This window comes from Desmodus rotundus, chromosome Y, assembly GCF_022682495.2.
Source record: "Desmodus rotundus isolate HL8 chromosome Y, HLdesRot8A.1, whole genome shotgun sequence".
Lineage (NCBI taxonomy): Eukaryota > Metazoa > Chordata > Mammalia > Chiroptera > Phyllostomidae > Desmodus > Desmodus rotundus.
The window spans coordinates 4,957,984-4,975,835 of NC_092332.1; the positions used below are offsets into that span (position 1 = coordinate 4,957,984).

Sequence of the window (17,852 nt, forward strand, 5' to 3'; positions counted from 1 at the left end):
TACTTGTCACTATCCACAGGAGATTTTACAAATTTAACCACTTCCTGTCTCAACATTAACAACACAGTGACTTGTGTATTTGTTACAGAACAGATGGAGGGTGCAGTGAACGATATACTATTAGTGAAAAGACCCCCCCTTTTGCTCCGGGAGGCTCTTCCCAATCCATACTAGCTTTGTCTTGCCTGCCGCCAGGGGAAAGATGTCTCTCAATGACAGAGATTGGTGAAAAGGAAAGGAATTATTTATTTATAAGTTATACAGACTTAGAGTAATGACTTAACGTCTTCATTAAAACACTAAAGTCCTTTAGAATACCTACAGACGCACACAGTCCTTCCTTCTCCCTCTGCCCAGTGCAGGGTACCATGTCTCAGGAAAAAAAGAAGTCATCTGTGGTTCAGGCTCCCGGCACCATAGGCTGTGTCGCTGCCACAATCTCCAGTTAATCCAGAGCCATGTGGCACCTTCTCACAGCCCACCAGCAAGAGTCCTTTCTCCCCTTTTCTTCCCTGCAAAGTCTCTCCTGCTGCCTAAGCCTCATGGGAAAAGGGAGCATCCCAAAGCCACATGGTCGCAACCAGACATGGCTGCGACTGGGTTTAAATCCCAGTGCCAATCTTCCTCTGCTGCACCATCTCTGACTCCTCAATTGGCCACAGCTGCCAGCATGCTCGTATTTTTCCAGTTTTACTGAACTACCATAATAAGTCCAGGCAGGTGTGGGCCTGTGGTGTGGAGCCAATCATCTCCAAGCTCTTACACAGGCACTGTAACCAAGGGGAGTTACCTCCAATTACATCCTGGATTGAAGTCACTCCCATTCCCCTGGCTCAAAGCAGGCCACAGCTATTTAACATACCCATGAAACCAGTTAAAGGTTATAGATATGTTAAATGACCATTCTAGAGGTTATCTACAAAACTGTGGCTATACAGAAATCTCAATGGCCCTGCTGCATGTGTCTCATCCCCCAGCTCAGACTTTTGGGGGTGAGAACATTATATGTATATTTGTATATATACAATAATATATATTTTATATAAATAATTATATAATAATCATTATATATAAATAACACACACACACATTATATATATAAATATATATATTCCCCCCTAATATTTCCTGGACGAGTTCTGGACCCCATTACAAATCCCTACTTGGTCCCCCTGCCCGTGGCTGCACCCCATTACATATTTAGAGGGACTACTAAGAAATACACATATTCTTAGATCTCTGGGTACACACCCCCAAACATTCCCAGGTTGGTACCTTTGAAAAAGTGCCTGACATCAAGTATTCACTCTCTCTCTCTCCCTTTCTCTCTCTCTCTCTCTCCCTCTCTCTCTCTCTCTCTCTCTCTCTCTCTCTCTCTCTCTCTCACACACACACACACACACACACACACACACGCTCTTGTTAATTAATACCCAAAGAAAGCAGAGTAATTTCTCAATATTTTTGAAATCTCACCTCTTCTCAGGACTCTTGCTGGAAATGCTCCTGGGATGACAAAATGCATTGTGAGACAGAGTCCCACATCAAATGCCATCATTTTTTTTTTTTCGTTTAAGAAAGTACATTTCAAATATAGAGCCAAAAAAATTATATAACCAAAGCAGTACTTAAAAATAAGTTAAAGATCTACTATAAATAAAGCTATTCTGACAGCTATCTTTACAGAAAGATATAAAAGAGGACTGTTTCAGTTTTTATTTTACTCTTAGCTAAGTAAATATGCATCAGTACCCAACTACAACCACTGCAAATTAAATGTCTGAATCTATTCTTAAATCCCACAAGTTACTATAATTTTAAGATATAAAATTTCAACTTCCTCTTTTACCCAAGTCATCTATAATTTCTCTCTGGTAAACAGTTATAATACAAAATACAAACCTTTATCCCTGGATGGTGTGGCTTACTGGACCGAGTGCCAGCCTGTGAACTGGAAGACAGTTCAATTTGCACTCACGGCACGTGCCTGGGTTGCATGCCAGGTCCCTAGTTGCAACTGATCAATATATCTCTTGCACATCAAGGTTTTCCCCTTGAGAGAGGGAGAGAGTCTCTCTCTCTCTCTCTAAGAGTAAGTAAAATCTTTAAAAACAAAACAAAATACAAAACTTTAAAACTATCAGGCTACAGTATATTTTTAACTTGTCACTAGTAAAACTAAGATTTTGACATTTTATTTTTTAAAAGACTTTATTCATTTATTCTTATAGGGAAAGAGAGGGAGAGAAACATCAATGTACAGTTGCCTCTTGAGCACCACCTACTGGGGACCTGGCCAGCAACCCAGGAAGGTACCCTGATTGGGAATCAAACCAGCAAACTTTCAGTTCACAGATGGCACTGAGTCCATTGAGCCATACCACCCAGGGTGAAAGTGGTACTTTCAGGTTAATATGGACATTGTAAATAAATTTCTAATAAGCTGTGATGAAAAAGGGGCCACATATGAAACCTGACTAGCTCAGGGGAAGCTAGTATGGCAGACCTTAAAAACTCAGAGACCTAAATTTACTTTATATGATAGTTTAGACATCAAAATTCCCAACTAAAAGTAGGTTAGGTGGTATTCCTATCACAGGTCTGCAGCTTTCTCGACAGATCCATCTTTATCTTCCCTGAGCCTCTTTTCTCTTCTTTGAAAATATTTATTTATTTATTTTTAGAAAGAGGGGAAGGGAGGGAGAAAGAGAGGGAGAGAAACATCAATGTGTGGTTGCCTCTCACGTGGATCCCACAGGGGACCTGGCCTGCAATACAGGCATGTGCCCTGACCAGGAATCAAACTGATGACCCGCTGATTCATAGCCCGGGTTTGATCCACTGAGCTAACCAGCTAAGGCTCTTTTTTTTTTTTTTTTTTGCATGTAGGACAACAGAGCCATTTCCACTGCCCCAGAGTACTAAAAGCACTAGATTCTTCATTGTTCCTGCATAGCATTTCAGTACTGTGTTAACTATTTATACCCACCAATGTAAAAGTATTTTATGTCTCTCCATTTTAGTTTTTATCTACTCCCAGAGATTCACCTACTTTACTTTCTGTACCTTCTTAATCTACCACCAACCAATAAATTTCCTTACAGTGGTAACCATCCTTACCACTGTAAACCTGCCATTCTCTAGAGTGTTTTAGTCTATTGAGATTCTGCCACAGTCATCAATATCTCTATGGGTTTGGACATTTTTTAAAACCGGTTACTTTCTTATATTTTTAACTGTATCTTGACAAAACTTCTCTTTTTATATCTAGCTAAATATTAAATTTACAAGCAAATAGTTTTCAGATTCGAGAGATTCAAAATGTAAACATAATAAACTTGTTTCATGATTAAACGAAAGGATGCTACCGTAACATAGTAAACATCCTCCTCTTCTGGGTGTACTTTTGGGCCACTATTACTCTGCTATAGAAAACCTCCTTTCAAAAATTTATTTTTATTTTTTAGATTTTGTTTATTTATTTTTAGAGAGAGGGGAAGGGAGGGAGACGGGAGGGAGAGAAACATCAATGAGTGGTTGCCTCTCATGTGCCCCCCATTTGGAGACCTGGCCTGCAACCCAAAAATGTGTCCAACCTGGGAATACAGTGACCTTTTGGTTCGCAGGCCAGTGCTCAATCCACACCAGCCAGGGCACCAAACTTCCTCTTATTATAATAAAGAACTTCATACAAACTAACACTGTTAATAGTTCCCTTATGAAAAATAACGTTCAGTAAGAAATAGAATTGTATTATGTTCTTTTAACCTTCATCTAAGGACATTTTTTCATTGATTAGAGAGAATTAAAAGGTGAGAAACACCAATATGAGAGAGAAGAATCGACTGGTTGTCTCTTGAACATGTGAGGATTGGGGACTGGTACCCTTACCGGAAACTGCAACCTACGTACGTCCTCCAACCAGATATTGAACCCACAACTTTTCAGTTAAAGGACAATGCTCCAACCAACGAAGTGCCACTAGCCAGGGTAAGAAATAGAATTTAAATATTTCAGCCCATAAACCCACACTTGTGTACCAAATCCTTCAGTTTTTCCTCACTTAGCCACTGCTCAAATATGCTGACAGAATTGGACATCAAATAAGATTGAAGTGAACAAGCAAGTAGAAAAATGACAGTTTTCAGATACTTTACATGTCTGGCTGCTCCATGACAAAAACTGCTTTTATCTGCAAAAAACAGAAACAGAAACAACACCAACAAAAAGCAAACCTCTTGCCTCAGACTCTGGTTTCTCTGTACTTGATGTGAAAAGAACCCCCAACTTTGGTCAGTAACAGTTCCCAAAGGAACACAAAGTGAAACAGAGGGGAGGGACTTGCTCCTCTCCCATGGGCTGTGAGAAAGTATGGAGATTATCTGATAAATATCCAACAATGCAGACACAGGCCATGTTCCCACCACAGATTTATCTAACTGAAAATTTCATTAATGCCAACATTGAAAATCTGACTTAAAGGCATAATTTTATATACATTAAAAAGAACCAGAAAGACATCAAACATGTTTAAAATTTACTATACGATTATGCTGAATTTGTTTTTCCATACATAGTAAATGTCTCAAAATTAATGTTTTTCTTGGGGAATATCAAAATCCCTTGCCCTGGCCAGTGGCTCAGTTAGTTGGAGACATCAAGGTTGTGTGTTCAATTCCTTGGCTAGGGCATATCTTGGGTTTTATCTCTAGTGTGGTCATGCGTGGGAGGAATCAATGTGTCTGTCTCTGTCTCTCTCTCACTTTCTCTCTAAAATCATTAAACATATCAAGTGAGGATTAAGACATAAAAATAAAGTAAAAACTCTTTATTGAAGAAAAGTCTTCAGATTCAGTCTAAATTCAATTCAAACTTATTGAATTTTACAAATAGTCCAACTTTTTAAAGACCAGTGAAAAACTTTCAGAAATGGAATTACTAGCATGTATTATATTTTAAGGCTTAAATCAAACTGAATATTACAGACCATATAATATCAAGGAATAACATTTTTTTTTAAGGCGTAAGTAAGGTTTTTGAGATTTCTTTCTTTTTTTTCTTTAAGATTTTATTTATTTATTTTTAGAGAAAGGGGAAGGGGGGGAGAAAGAGAGAGAAATATCAATGTGTGGTTGCCTCTCATGTGGCCCCCACTGGGGACCTGGCCAGCAACCCAGGCATGTGCCCTGACTGGGAATCGAACCAGCAACCCTTTGGTTTGCAGCCCGCGCTCAATCCACTGAGCTACGCCAGCCAGGGCGGAATAACTTCTTATTAATAAAAACATATAAAACAATGTTATGTCTTGTACTTAAGTCAAGCAATTATTCTCTACAAGAATAACTACCTCATGCTATCATAGTTTTACAGATGAATTATACATATACAACCCCTATGGTCTACTAAGAAAAACAATTAAATAGTACATCATCAAGTAATATAGTTAAAGCAACATGTCCTTTTTCACAACAGTAAAACCTTTTTAATTTCATTTAGTTGAAAACTTGCCCTGGCTGGTGTGGCTCAGTGGATTGAGTGCCAGCCTGTACACCAAACAGCTGCCAGTTCAATTCCCAATCAGGGCCTGGATTGTGGGCAAGGTGCCCAGTTGGGGCAACTGATCCATGTTTCTCACCCTCCTTTTACCTCTCTCTAAAGATAGATAAACAGACAGATAAAATTTCTAAAAAAAGAAACTTACACTGACTGCATAAAACCCTTGGATTTATCACACTTCAGTTTTTGTTGCTCTGCCTTATGATTTCAGTTCATAAGCCAATTGTGTTATCCCAATGGAAGGAAATAAAATTTGCTAACAATTAGAAAAACTCCATTAACAGTCTAAATACATATGTATATACACACTGTAATTTGTTAACTCAATCTTGTGGTTTTCAAAAATATTAGCATTGTTCACTTAGCATCAGTTGCAAATTGCTCAAAGCATCACAAAAATGAACACTAAAATGAAAATATATCTATTTTAATTCTACAGTTTGCTAAACACTATGTCTCATTCTGATTTAAATAGTGAGGCTTATAAATCAACTTTATAACCTAACTCAAAAAAATCATATCTGGCAAAAGTTTTACTCAGTACATTAAATAACAGCAGTCAAATCTTCCAGTTATTTTATTTGACTACATAAATACCTATTTAATTTTAAAAAACAAAGTGAAAACTAAGAATGTGACTGTTTATAATCTGACAGTTCTAGATTGTGTTCCCAAATATGAATTTTCAATAATCTCTCCAATCTACAATGATATCCTCAATGACCAGTATTGTATCAAAATTTTACAGTAACATTCCTATTCCTCACACTTTGTCCAGTAATATGTACCAAAAAAACCCAAAACAAAAAACATATTGTTTACACGACAAATTTCCTAACAAGAAAATACACTTTTTAATACATAAAATTAAAGGCTTAATTTCTAAACAATAAAACAGGACATTATTTCTATGGTCACCTGAACTCAAACTACCTTCTAAACTGGAAATAAGTACATGTTCAAATGCCAAAAAGCAGAATATACAGCCCTGGCTTTTGTGGCTCAGTTGATTGGAGCATTGCAAACTAAAGAGTCACAGGTTCAATTCCCAGTCAGGGCACATATTTGGATTGCAGGTTTGGTCCTAAGAGAGAGGAAGGGAGGGAGAAAGGGAAACAGAGGAAATCGATAGATGTTTCTCTCTCACATGGATGTTTCTGTCCCCCTCTCTTTCCCTCCCTCACCTCTCTCTAAAAGTCAATAAGCATGTGAGGATTAAAGTAGCTATAGTAAACTAAAAATAAGCTAAAATAAATTAAACAAATATAAGCTGAAATAAAATAAATTACAGAACATTCATTTAGTATAAAATTATCTTATTACTGTTCAAGTATTACAGTATAAAAAAGCGTATCTGCAACTAAATTTTCAATGTAAGAAAATCACATTTAGAAAAACACTTTAATATATTTTAAACTATTTCCATTATCCCAAAACTTTTAAAGAACTATTTTTCTGCCCTGGATGGTGTGGCTCAGTGGACTGAGTGCCAGCATGCAAACCAAAGGATCGCCAGTTCAATTCCCAGTCAGGGCACATGTCTGGGTTGTGGGCCAGATCCCCAGTGGGGGGGAGGGGGCGCATGCGTGCGCATGAGAGGCAATCACACATTGTTTCTTTCCCTTTTTCTTCTTCCCTTCCCCTCTCTCTAAAGAATAAGTAAATAAAATCTTTAAAAAAATGAAAGAACTTTCCTAAAACTATCCCCAGGTCAAAAAGTATACATTGTTGAACAGTAAACATGACTTCCCTATTAATCATTTTACCAACTAAAATAATTACCAAAAAAGAGTTCAGTAAAAAATTACCTAGATCAAACTATAAATTGATGAAGATACTTCTAAATAAAAAACAGGAATGGGCATTTTAGCAATAGTTCCTTGAGACACATTCCTCAGGCCTCAAGCATTATGTTAAAGTAACATTTTAACAATGATATTGTCTCAACTCTACTCTTTTAATCTACCATACATAATCAAAATCAAGCCAAAATATTTCCAAAATCCAATAAAACTGTCATTAATTTCTGTAAAAAGGTTTGGCTAATTACTTAAATTACACTGTAATTTAAATGTAAGTTAAAACCTGCATTAGTATAAAAGCAAAGGTTAGCATCAGTTTAACTGCAGCCTACTTATAGCCATGATAGTTCAAAAACTGATGAAGCTACCTGATACTTGTGTATAGGTTATTTTTCAAGTTTCACTAAAAACAGTACCCTACATTTTTACTTTTAATTTACTTTTTAAAGTAAAACTCCCCAAACTGTCTATCTTATAGCAATCTCACAAAAATTTCTGCATTACAGAAATTTAAAAGTATATTACTATAATAACCATTCTAATGGTTCATAGTAACATCTACATTAAAAAAACTTTTAAGAGACTAAAAGAAACTAGTTATTGGAAGAAAGTACCCCCAGTCTATGAAAACTGAGGGAAAAGACCTAATTCAAACACAAGTTTTGAGGATAGATGAGGTCAAACATTACTTAGTAATATTTCACATCTAATTCAGACTGACAAGGAAGCAGTGAAGAATGGCATGAGACAACAGAATTCTACTTAGTATTTAAAAGGAACAAAATATTAACGATATATGTGGATAAATGTAAAAATTATGGTCATAAAAAGCCATACATTAAGGGTGCACACTGAATAAATCCACTTATATAAAATCCCAAAAATGTAATCTATGGTTTATATGATTACTAAAGTCAATGAACATCAGTAGTGTTAAACAATGACAAAGTAGGAAAGGAAGTTCCAAGGTGACACCTTTGGAGGTGACGGAAATGACATTATCTTAAAATGGATATGCATAGATACCAAAATTCATTGAGTCAGTTGTTTTAAATATGTGCAGTTTTATTTTATGCCAACTTTAATTCAATAAAGCTGAGGGTAGGAGGTGGACAGGAAAAGCAGAGAGGCAGAGACCATGGGGTTACTAGCATATATCCCAAAGTATTTTACTGCATGTTAATGTTAAAATTAACAAGGCTTGACCTCAGCAGATGGGAATTGATAAAAGTCTCAAAGCTAAGTGAAATCAATTTATTTGCATTTAACACAAAATATTCATAGTTTAACAAACCCTTATCCACTATTTTATGAATTCTTACTAACACAGTAGTTTTAAGCTCATATTTAAAGTATTATTGTAATTGTCCTGGCTGGTGTGGCTCAGTGGATTGAGTGGTGGCCTGCAAACCAAAGGGTCACTGGTTCAATTCTGAGTCAGGGCACATGCCTGGGTTTTGGGCTAGGTCCCTGGTAGGGGGCACACAAGAGGCAACCACAGTCTGATGTCTCCCTTTCTTTCTCCCTCTCTCCCCTCTGTCTAAAAATAAATAAAATGTTTTAAAAAGTAAAATAAAATAAAATATTATTGTAATTAAAGATAGGCACACCTTCAAAATTAATTGAAAAACATCAGCGCCTTGAAAGTTAAAGCCATGTGGCACATATCTGAACAGTTCATTCTAAAATGATGTCTAATATTAATCAGCACAGATTAACAATTTACCTGAAAGTGTCACTTAGACACTTTAGATATTTCAAGTTCTTAAAGAGCAGTTCCACAAAAATATAAAAGTTCACCACATCGCTTTTATTTCTTTTTCATCATAACTGAAGTACGAAATTTGTCCATTCTTTTTCAAATACCATGAGTATAAACAACTTTACTAACCTGAAGTTAAATGATAAAGGCAGTGCAATGTAAAGTAACTTTGTGTAAGTTCAAAAAATTAATATAATGAAGTGACTTTAAAAGCAAAATATTTACTCCAATCTCTTGAAAAAATTAACATGATTACAATGGCTTAAATTACAAGAGAGCTGGTATATAGTCTTCCAGTGATTTTTTAGTGGAAGAATTGTTACCTACAGCATGAAAATGGAGTGGATTTACCAAAAAAATTTTTACACTTCAGGTTCTGGTGATTATTTGCCATCAAAAGAAACTGGTAAATGAATCTTAAGATTCTGCATAGTTCAAACTACAGATAAGAACACTTGTGAGAAAATTTTAAAAACAAAAATTTAATAATTTCTTCTAAATTGCAGCATTAGCTATGTCAAATTCACAACTAATTTCAGATGGAATAATTAGCTAGTGGAAGCAACATTTACTGCACACAGGCCTAGTAATGACGTGGTACTGAGTGCAGGTAATTTTTTAATGAGATTTTGTTCAGGAAATAAAATATATGTATATGACACAGAGATAGACATTGCAGTGGCCTTTGTGGAATACCTTACATGAGAGTGTATGCTATGTAAGTTGATGAGTACATTGTAGATTTATGTACGCTGCTGAGAAGCTTATAAAACACATCATATTGTTAGTTTTAAATAATAGTGGTCAGTCTTTATAAAACACCAACAAACCACCCTCTTGGGAGGTAAGGCCTACTCACCTTTAGAATTTGCCTGGTCACATCTCCTCCGTCCTCTAAATCAGCCCTTCATTTCTCCTCCCACTCTTTCCCGCCATCTTGGCCTATAGGGGCAGCCATTAACTAAATCACAGTGCCAAGAAGTTTCCATACTAATTAACAGGGATTCCAGTCTTGATTTTCACCATATACTGGATACAAGGCACAGGGAAAAACACAATAATAAATCTTACTCAAACAAGTATTTCTGTGGCCGTCAGAAGGAAACAAATACACAAACCACACAACTTCAGGTACAAAAGATACTGATTAATAAATTGCTGCAATACCCAAGACAAACTCTACAACTGTAGCCCGCCGCACATGAGAAAAGGAATATAAAGAAGCCTGAAAGGTGTAGCTCAAATTAGACATTCCAGCTGACTGTCAAGAAAAAAATAACACCATAGGGGCACAAAAGTAGAAATACTGAAAACAGGACACGTTCACGACCTTCCAATTCTAAAATTCACAGATCTTGTCACCGAAGTACTCTGAGAGAACTGATGACCTGGCTCCAATGCACCACCATCTCTGCACCGCAAGCTCCAAGAGACAATTTCAGAAGACAGCGAACTATTTGCACTGAGATCAGACCAAAAAAATTATTTTTCGTTTGCAGCGACAATGAGCCTCGGGGTCCACAGGACCGAGAGCCAGACCACGTAGACAAAGCAGTGTCGGCCCGCGGTTGCCTTACCTTGCCCAAAAGGGTCTTGGTCCTGGCGCCATCTTCGTGAAGCCTAATGAACCCAAAGAGCCGGCTGTGGAAGGAGATACAGGAGGCTCGTCAACACTGTGGAAGAGCCACTGACCCGTCCCTTCCCGAGCTCAAGGCCCCAGTATCCGACTCCTGGAAAGCCCCGGAATCACCCCCAGTTGCCACCGACGGCAAGCTGTATCCTATCTGGGCCTCCCTAGAGCCGAGTAAGAGAATGTGGTCCGTACCTGTCCAATCCGCCCAGCACTTCCTTCTCTTCGGATGTCAAGCTTACAGCCCCGTCCTTGCGCTCGGCGATCTCTTTTCCCGTCGCCATTTTCTTTCCGTCATCCCGGAAAGAAGACGTGGAACTACCAAGCGACACTCCGCAAGATTTCATGGAAAAGCAACAAATTGGAAGTCCTAACTCCGAAACTTACCAACCCTCACAACACAGCTAAAAGGCCCTCGCACAGTGAGACCTGAACACTAACTTTACCGTTTCCACCTCCTCCACCGCGGTCGGCGGCGAAAAAATCCCGAAGTGATGGCGAGAGCAGCAGATGCAGGGGCTACAGCCCTCTGCTACCAGACTCCATCTCGGAATAGGTGGGGACACCAGAAAAGGCGCAATCTAGGGGTGCTGGGAGGATTTGGGAGAATCACAAACTTCGCCAGCAGTAACGCAAACTTGTAATTGTGTCACAGGGCGAACCCCAAGTGCCCGTGACACATCCCCCATCCGACCAGCCACATGCTGCCAATTGGAGCGACCAGTTTGTCCCACGTGACCTTTGTTGATCAAGTCAGTTGTAGCTCAGCTCAACTTGCTGACTGCCGGAGCCCTGCCCACACATCAGCCCGGAGTAGGGAGGTGACAACTCTGCGTGCTCACTGGCTGGTGGACACGTCTGTCGAGTAGCAGTAACCAGATGGAGTAGTCGTTTTCCCCTGATCAAGGAAACTTCTCTAGAGAAAGGCTCCCGGGCCCTGTCACTCAATAGGTGACACGTACCGGAAAAGAGCGCTGCGGCAGGACTCAGGAAGATACTGGAGACAATGTGAGTGTGGTGGATGACGCATGGACTTCCATTACTTGCCCTGCACGCCAGAACCTCTGCCCCTGGCCAGGGGCCCTGGATTGGTCAACAGTGCATGGTACTGTACCTGCGCTGTCAGGAGACACCACTTTCAGCACCTCTGAAAGTAATGGGCCCGTGGCCGACTCTTCCCGTGCTCCCGGGCCCCTTCTCAATCACTCCTGCAGACCGAGGCTGATGTCCTCCCTACACAGTGCCGTTGACGTGTCACAAGCCTCTTAACTCCAGTGTTTTTGTTGTGCATTTTTGTTTTTGTTGTGCATTCTTTTGTTTCAAACTTTATTCCCAGGACTCTTCAACATAATTAGCTACAAAGATTGATTTATGGCCCTGGCTGGAGTGGCTCAGTGGATTGAGCACAGGCCTGTGAACAAAAGGGTTTCCCCGATTGGATTCCCAGTCAGGACACATGCCTGGGTTGTAGGCCAGGTCCCTGGATGGAAGCTGGGAGAGGCAACCACACATTGGTGTCTTTCTCTTTCTCCCTCCCTTCCCCTTTCTCTAAAAATAAATACCTTAAAAAAAATATTGATTTGTGCAAAAGCAAAAACTAAAAAGAGCTGCACAGTCCAAGGGGCTTGGGCTTAAAAATATTAGCTATCTAGATTTTATCAGGTGCATAAACAAAATTTGAGAAAGCAGTCATAATATAAAATAACACCTCCCAGTAACTTCTAGTTTCATCTTCTTAATTACTTGATGTAATTAACTTTGCTTCATTCTTGGAACCTTCATCACAATTCTCCACAAGATCTTAAACTACATCGTCATCATCCTCTCCTGTAAGCAAGTGGTGCATTTCCATCCACAGACTGGGGAGAGCTTCAACCAGTCTCCTTAAACTAGTGGGACTGTCTGTACCATGCTGGTGTAGGATTCTGTGTAGCATTTCCATCATGTTCTGTATCTCAGTGTGGGCTATAATAGTGAACGTGTTCACTGCCACAGATGCCTGAACTTGTTATTTAAATGGATCTCTGTTGCTTGGTTTGTGAATATGTTTGCCTCTTTAGTACCAGAAATATTGTTACCCCTAACATCTTTAAGGAGAACGGAAATGTTTTATCTTCTGTACCTATTCTATGAACCACCTTCTGTGAACAGTTCGTTTTTCACCAATGAGCAGTCATGCCTGCAGTTTACTGAGGTTTTCTTGGTTCGTGTTAGTTTCCTTCATCATGTTGGAGAGAAAACGAAGGCCTTAGGAAGACCACCCGGGAATAAGCATGCACAGAAACACTGGGACACAAGATGGCAGGTAGAGGACAATGCCAATGTTCTTTATTTCCCCTTTTTAAAAAATCCGTACCCAAGAATATGTTTACTGATTTTAGACAGAAAGGGAGAAACAGAGAGTGAAATATTGATGTGAGGAAACATTGATTGGTTGCATCCATATGTGTCCTTACTAGACTGAGGCTGCAACCTTGGTATGGGCCCTGAGGGAATTAAACTGCAAACTTTTGCTGTATAGGAGGATGCTCCAGCCAACTGAGCTGCCTAGACAGGATGGAATTCCAATGTTCTTTTGATGACATCTTCATGAATCATCAGAGTCACACCTCCCCCCCCGCAAAAAAAAAAAGAATCAAATGCAATTAGAAGTCTAAAGTGCTCTGATTTCACAGTTGTGGCCTTAATGTGAGCTGCTTGTATACAACTCTTAACAGAAACAGTTAAGACCATTGCAGTTTGAAGATCCTTTAAGCCTTACACAACATAATACCACTTCCTTAAAATTTTGGTTGTAAATTAAGCATCTTATTTTGGAGAAAAACAGGACTACCAATTACTATTTTCAATAGATACAGTTCATAATTCCATTTTATGTAACATCTTTTATGGGCTGTACCTCCAATAATTAAAGGTACAAAAATATTATTTCTTAAAATGCATTTGAAGTAATACAAACTTTTGAATGTTTGGGATAAATAAATTTCCCAACACCTAAAATTTACAAAATATGTGTAAACTTTGATTTATTTAAAAAGGAAGATAACCCTGGTTGGTGTGGCTTAGAGGAGTGCTGTCCTGCAAACCAAAGGATTACCCGTTTGATTTCTGCTCAGGGCACATAGCTGGATTATGGGCCAGGTCCCCCTAGTAGGGGGCACATGACAGGCAACCACACACTGATGTTTCTCTCCCTCTCTTTCTTCCTCCCTTCCCCTCTCTAAAAATAAGTAAAATCTTAAAAAATAAAAGAAGAAAATTTAGAGAGAGCTGGCTAAATTCAACAGTATTTAGTTATTAACAGTATTAGTAGGAGCTATGGAAACCCCACTATTTTGCATACAAGCATGTCTTTTACTTATTATTTTGAAATAACAACTAAATGTAGTTATGTGGACTATAGTCTCTCAATACCCTTTCTTAAACACTTGTTCTTTCCATATTCTATTTTAGATGAATGATTAGATACCTGAGTATTTTTGTTAGCTGTATTTACATAAGTAATAACATCTATGTAACACATGGTGATGTGACAATTTTTTGTTTTCATCATACCTACTCATGTTAAAAAGATTATGTACAGGCATACCTATAAGGCATTGCAAGTTTGGTTCCAGACCACCACTACAACTAAATATTACAATGAAGTACACAATTTTTTTTATTTCTAGTGCATATAAAAGTTATGTTTGGAATTAAACTTTACTATAGTCTATTAAGTGTACAACAGCATTATGTCTACAAGAACAATGTATATACCTTAATCTAAAAAAATACTTTTGCACTAAAAAATGCATCATCTGAGCCTTCAGCTACTCTTAATCTTTTTGCTGATGGAGGGTCTTACATTCATGGTGATGGCTGCTGACTTACTAGGCTGATTTGTGAGGGTTGGCATGACTGACAATTTCTAAAAACAAGGATGAAATCAGCCTCATCACTTAATGTATAATTTCCTCTTATACATTATTATATAATATAATGTATATTCCTTTCATGTATAATTTCTCCGTAGCAAGAAATACTGTTTGATATCATTTTCCCCACAGTAAAACTTTCATAACTGCAGTCAGTCCTCTAGAAACCTACTGCTGTTTTATTAAGGTCACGTGACATTCTAGATCCATTCTTGCTTTTTCAGTCATCTTCACAGTATCTTAACCAGTAGATTCCATCTCAAGAATCCACTTTCTTTGCTCGTTCTTTTTTTTTTTTTTTTAAGATTTTATTTATTTATTTATTTAGAGGGGAAGGGAGGGGGAACGAAGGAAGGAAAGATCAATGTGTGGTTGCCTCTCTTGTGGCCCTCACTGGGGACCTGGCCTGCAACTCAGGCACATGCCTGGACTGGGAATCGAACTAGTGACTCTTTGGTTCACAGCCCGCGCTCAATCCACTGAGCTACACCAGCCAGGGCTTTTTGCTCATTCTTAATAAGCAACTCCTCATTATTTTATGTTTTAAGAGTAGAATACAACAATTCAGTTACATCTTCAGGCTCCACTTATAATTCTAGTTGTCTCCCTAGTTCCAAAACTGCAGTTACTTCCCCCACTGAACTCTTGTATCCCTCAGAGTCGCTTGTGATGGTTGGAATCAACTTTTTCCCAACTCCTGTTTTGGTGACATTTCAAACTCTTTCCACAAATAACAAATATTCTTAACAGCATCTCAAATGGTGAGCCCTTTCCAAATGTTTTTAATTTCTTTTGCACTGAAGCCTCCTGGGCAGTAATAAGTCTTTCACCTTCGTATCATTCCAGTCTTCACTGGAATAGCAGGTTTTCTATTTTTTATTTTTGTTTTTCAATTACTGTTTATATTATTTTCTATTGGTTTCAGGAGTACAGCATGGTGGTTAGATAATCATAAACATTGCAAAGCATCCTCCCCAATATTTTAAGTATCTATCCAGCACCATCCATAGTTATTACAATATTGTTGACTCTATTTCCTAGATGATACTTTATGTCCCCAAACTATACAAACAAAAATTTTAAAAGATTTTATTTATTTTTAGAGAGGAGATGGGAGGGAGAAAGAGAGGGAGAGAAACATCAATGTGTGGTGTCTCTCGCACACTCCCTACTGGGGACCTGGCCTGCAACCCAGGCATGTTCCCTGAGTGGGAATTGAACCGGCGGCCCTTTAGTTCACAGGTCCATGCTCAATCCACTGAGCCACACCAGCCAGGGCTCATTTTGTTCTTTAGATTCCACATATAACTGAATCATAAGGTATTTGTCTTTTTCTGTGTAACTTATTTCACTACCATAACACCACCTAAGTTCATGCATGCTGTTGCAGATGGTAAAATCTCATTTGTTTTATGGCTGAGTAATATTCTAGTCTATACATGCACCACTGCCTTTTTTAATCTACTTGTCTATTGTTGGACATTTGGGTAGCTTCCATAACTTGAATATTTTAACACTATAATAAATTTGCATATGTTTTTTGACTTAGTGTTTCAACAGACAGAGGCCCAGAAATGACATGGCTGGGTCTAAAAGGCAGTTCCATTTTTGTATTTTGACATAACCCCATAGTGTTTTCCACAGTGCCTGCCCCAGTCTGCATTCCCAACAGTGTACAAGGTTCCCCTTTCTATACAACCTTGCCAGCACTTGTTTGTTGATTTATTCATGGTAGCCATTCTGATAGGTGTGAGGTGATATCTCATTGTAGTTTTAATTTGCATTTTTCTGATGATTATGTAACCAAACAAAATGGACATTTATCAGTCTGCCACCACAATACCCAAACACACGAGGCAGGTTTTGATACAAAGGGAAACAGGTTGCCCTGGCTACTGTAGCTCAGTGGGATGAGTACCAGCCTGTGAACCAAAGGATCATTGGTTCGATTCCCAGTCAGGGCACACGCCTGGGCTATGGGCCAGGTCCCCAGTGGGGGCACATGAGAGGCAACAACACATTGATGTTTGTGTTCCCTACTCCCCACTCTAAAATATAATTTTTTTTAAAAAAGGGAAACAGGTTTATCCAGGCACCGGGCAACCTGGGTCCATCTCAAATACTATCTCCTCTCTCTGCTCAAGTGCACACTTTTTATTGGGAGGACAGGGCTTCTTTCCTTTTTTTTTTTTTTGGCGGAGTGGACAGAGGAAGCTCCTATTCCATCTCCCAGCTCCAAAAATCCATCCAATATAATATCCTCAAAGGATGTATCAGATACTAAACTGACATGAACAAATTCTACACTTAATCTCAGCCAAAAGGCCAAGAAGCAATATCTAATTTTTTTTGTAGCTAAGGGATCTATCTATTTGTCTTTCTAGCTTGCCACATGTTCTGGGGTCTATCCATTCATATTTCTGGCTTTCTACTCTAGCTTTTAGGGCCTTCAGTGTAAGAACCTCACCCTGCTGCCATTTGGACAATGAGAGAGACTCCTCTGTGTTCTAATTGTGTATAGTAACAACTACTGACATTGAACATCCTCTCAAAATGTCATTTGGCCAACTGTATGTCCTATTTGAATAAATTTCTGTTTAATTGGATTGCTCCTCTGTTGTTGTCTGATATCTTTATAAATTGTGGGTATTAAACCCTTATAAGATGTGTCACTGGCAAGTATCTTATTTTATTCAATAGGCTCTTCTCATTTTGTTTTTTTGCTGTGCAAAAATCTTTTTAGTTTGACCATCAGCCCCTTATACCACCTGCTTTATCTGAGATATGTGCCTCTATCTAGTGGTACTGATCTCTATTAATTACCAGAGTTTTCAGCTTCTCTGTGATTGGCCTAATAATCACCCGGGAAACCCAAATTAAATTCACAATGAGATATCATCTCATACCTGTCAGAATGACTCTCATCAATAAATAAATAATAAATGTTGGCAAAAGTGCGGAGAAAGGGGAACGCTCATGCACTGCTGGTGGTCATGCAGTGAAGACAGAAACAGTATGGACTTCCTTCAAAAAATTAAAAATGGAACTGTCTTTTGACCTGACATTTTCACTTCTAGGAATATATTTGAAGAAACCTAAAGCAAAAAATCAAAAAAAAAAAGTACATTTTTTGCAGCATTTTTAGAATGAAGACACTGAAGTGACCATAAACAGATGAGTGGATA

At 38.5% G+C, this 17,852-nt stretch overlaps 1 protein-coding gene and 1 pseudogene across 6 annotated transcripts in view; both read right to left on the reverse strand.

Moving 5' to 3' along the window:
* Positions 1-11,404, reverse strand: part of LOC139440591 (lysine-specific demethylase 6A-like) — a 252,814-nt gene extending 241,410 nt beyond the window's left edge. For 4 of the 6 annotated variants that reach the window (XM_071220416.1, XM_071220418.1, XM_071220417.1 and 1 more), the window contains exons 1-2: positions 10,946-11,404; positions 10,698-10,761 (exon numbers count right to left, since the gene is read on the reverse strand). In XM_071220416.1, coding sequence (XP_071076517.1) covers positions 10,698-10,761; positions 10,946-11,097 — 216 coding nt within the window. In that variant the 5' untranslated portion in view covers positions 11,098-11,404. The remainder of the gene's footprint in view (positions 1-10,697; positions 10,762-10,945) is intronic. The other 2 variants (XM_071220419.1, XM_071220420.1) reach the window with 2 other exon arrangements.
* A 5,430-nt stretch (positions 11,405-16,834) lies between these two features.
* Positions 16,835-17,004, reverse strand: LOC139440621 (U2 spliceosomal RNA; annotated as a pseudogene).
* Between the last annotated feature and the right edge of the window lie 848 nt (positions 17,005-17,852).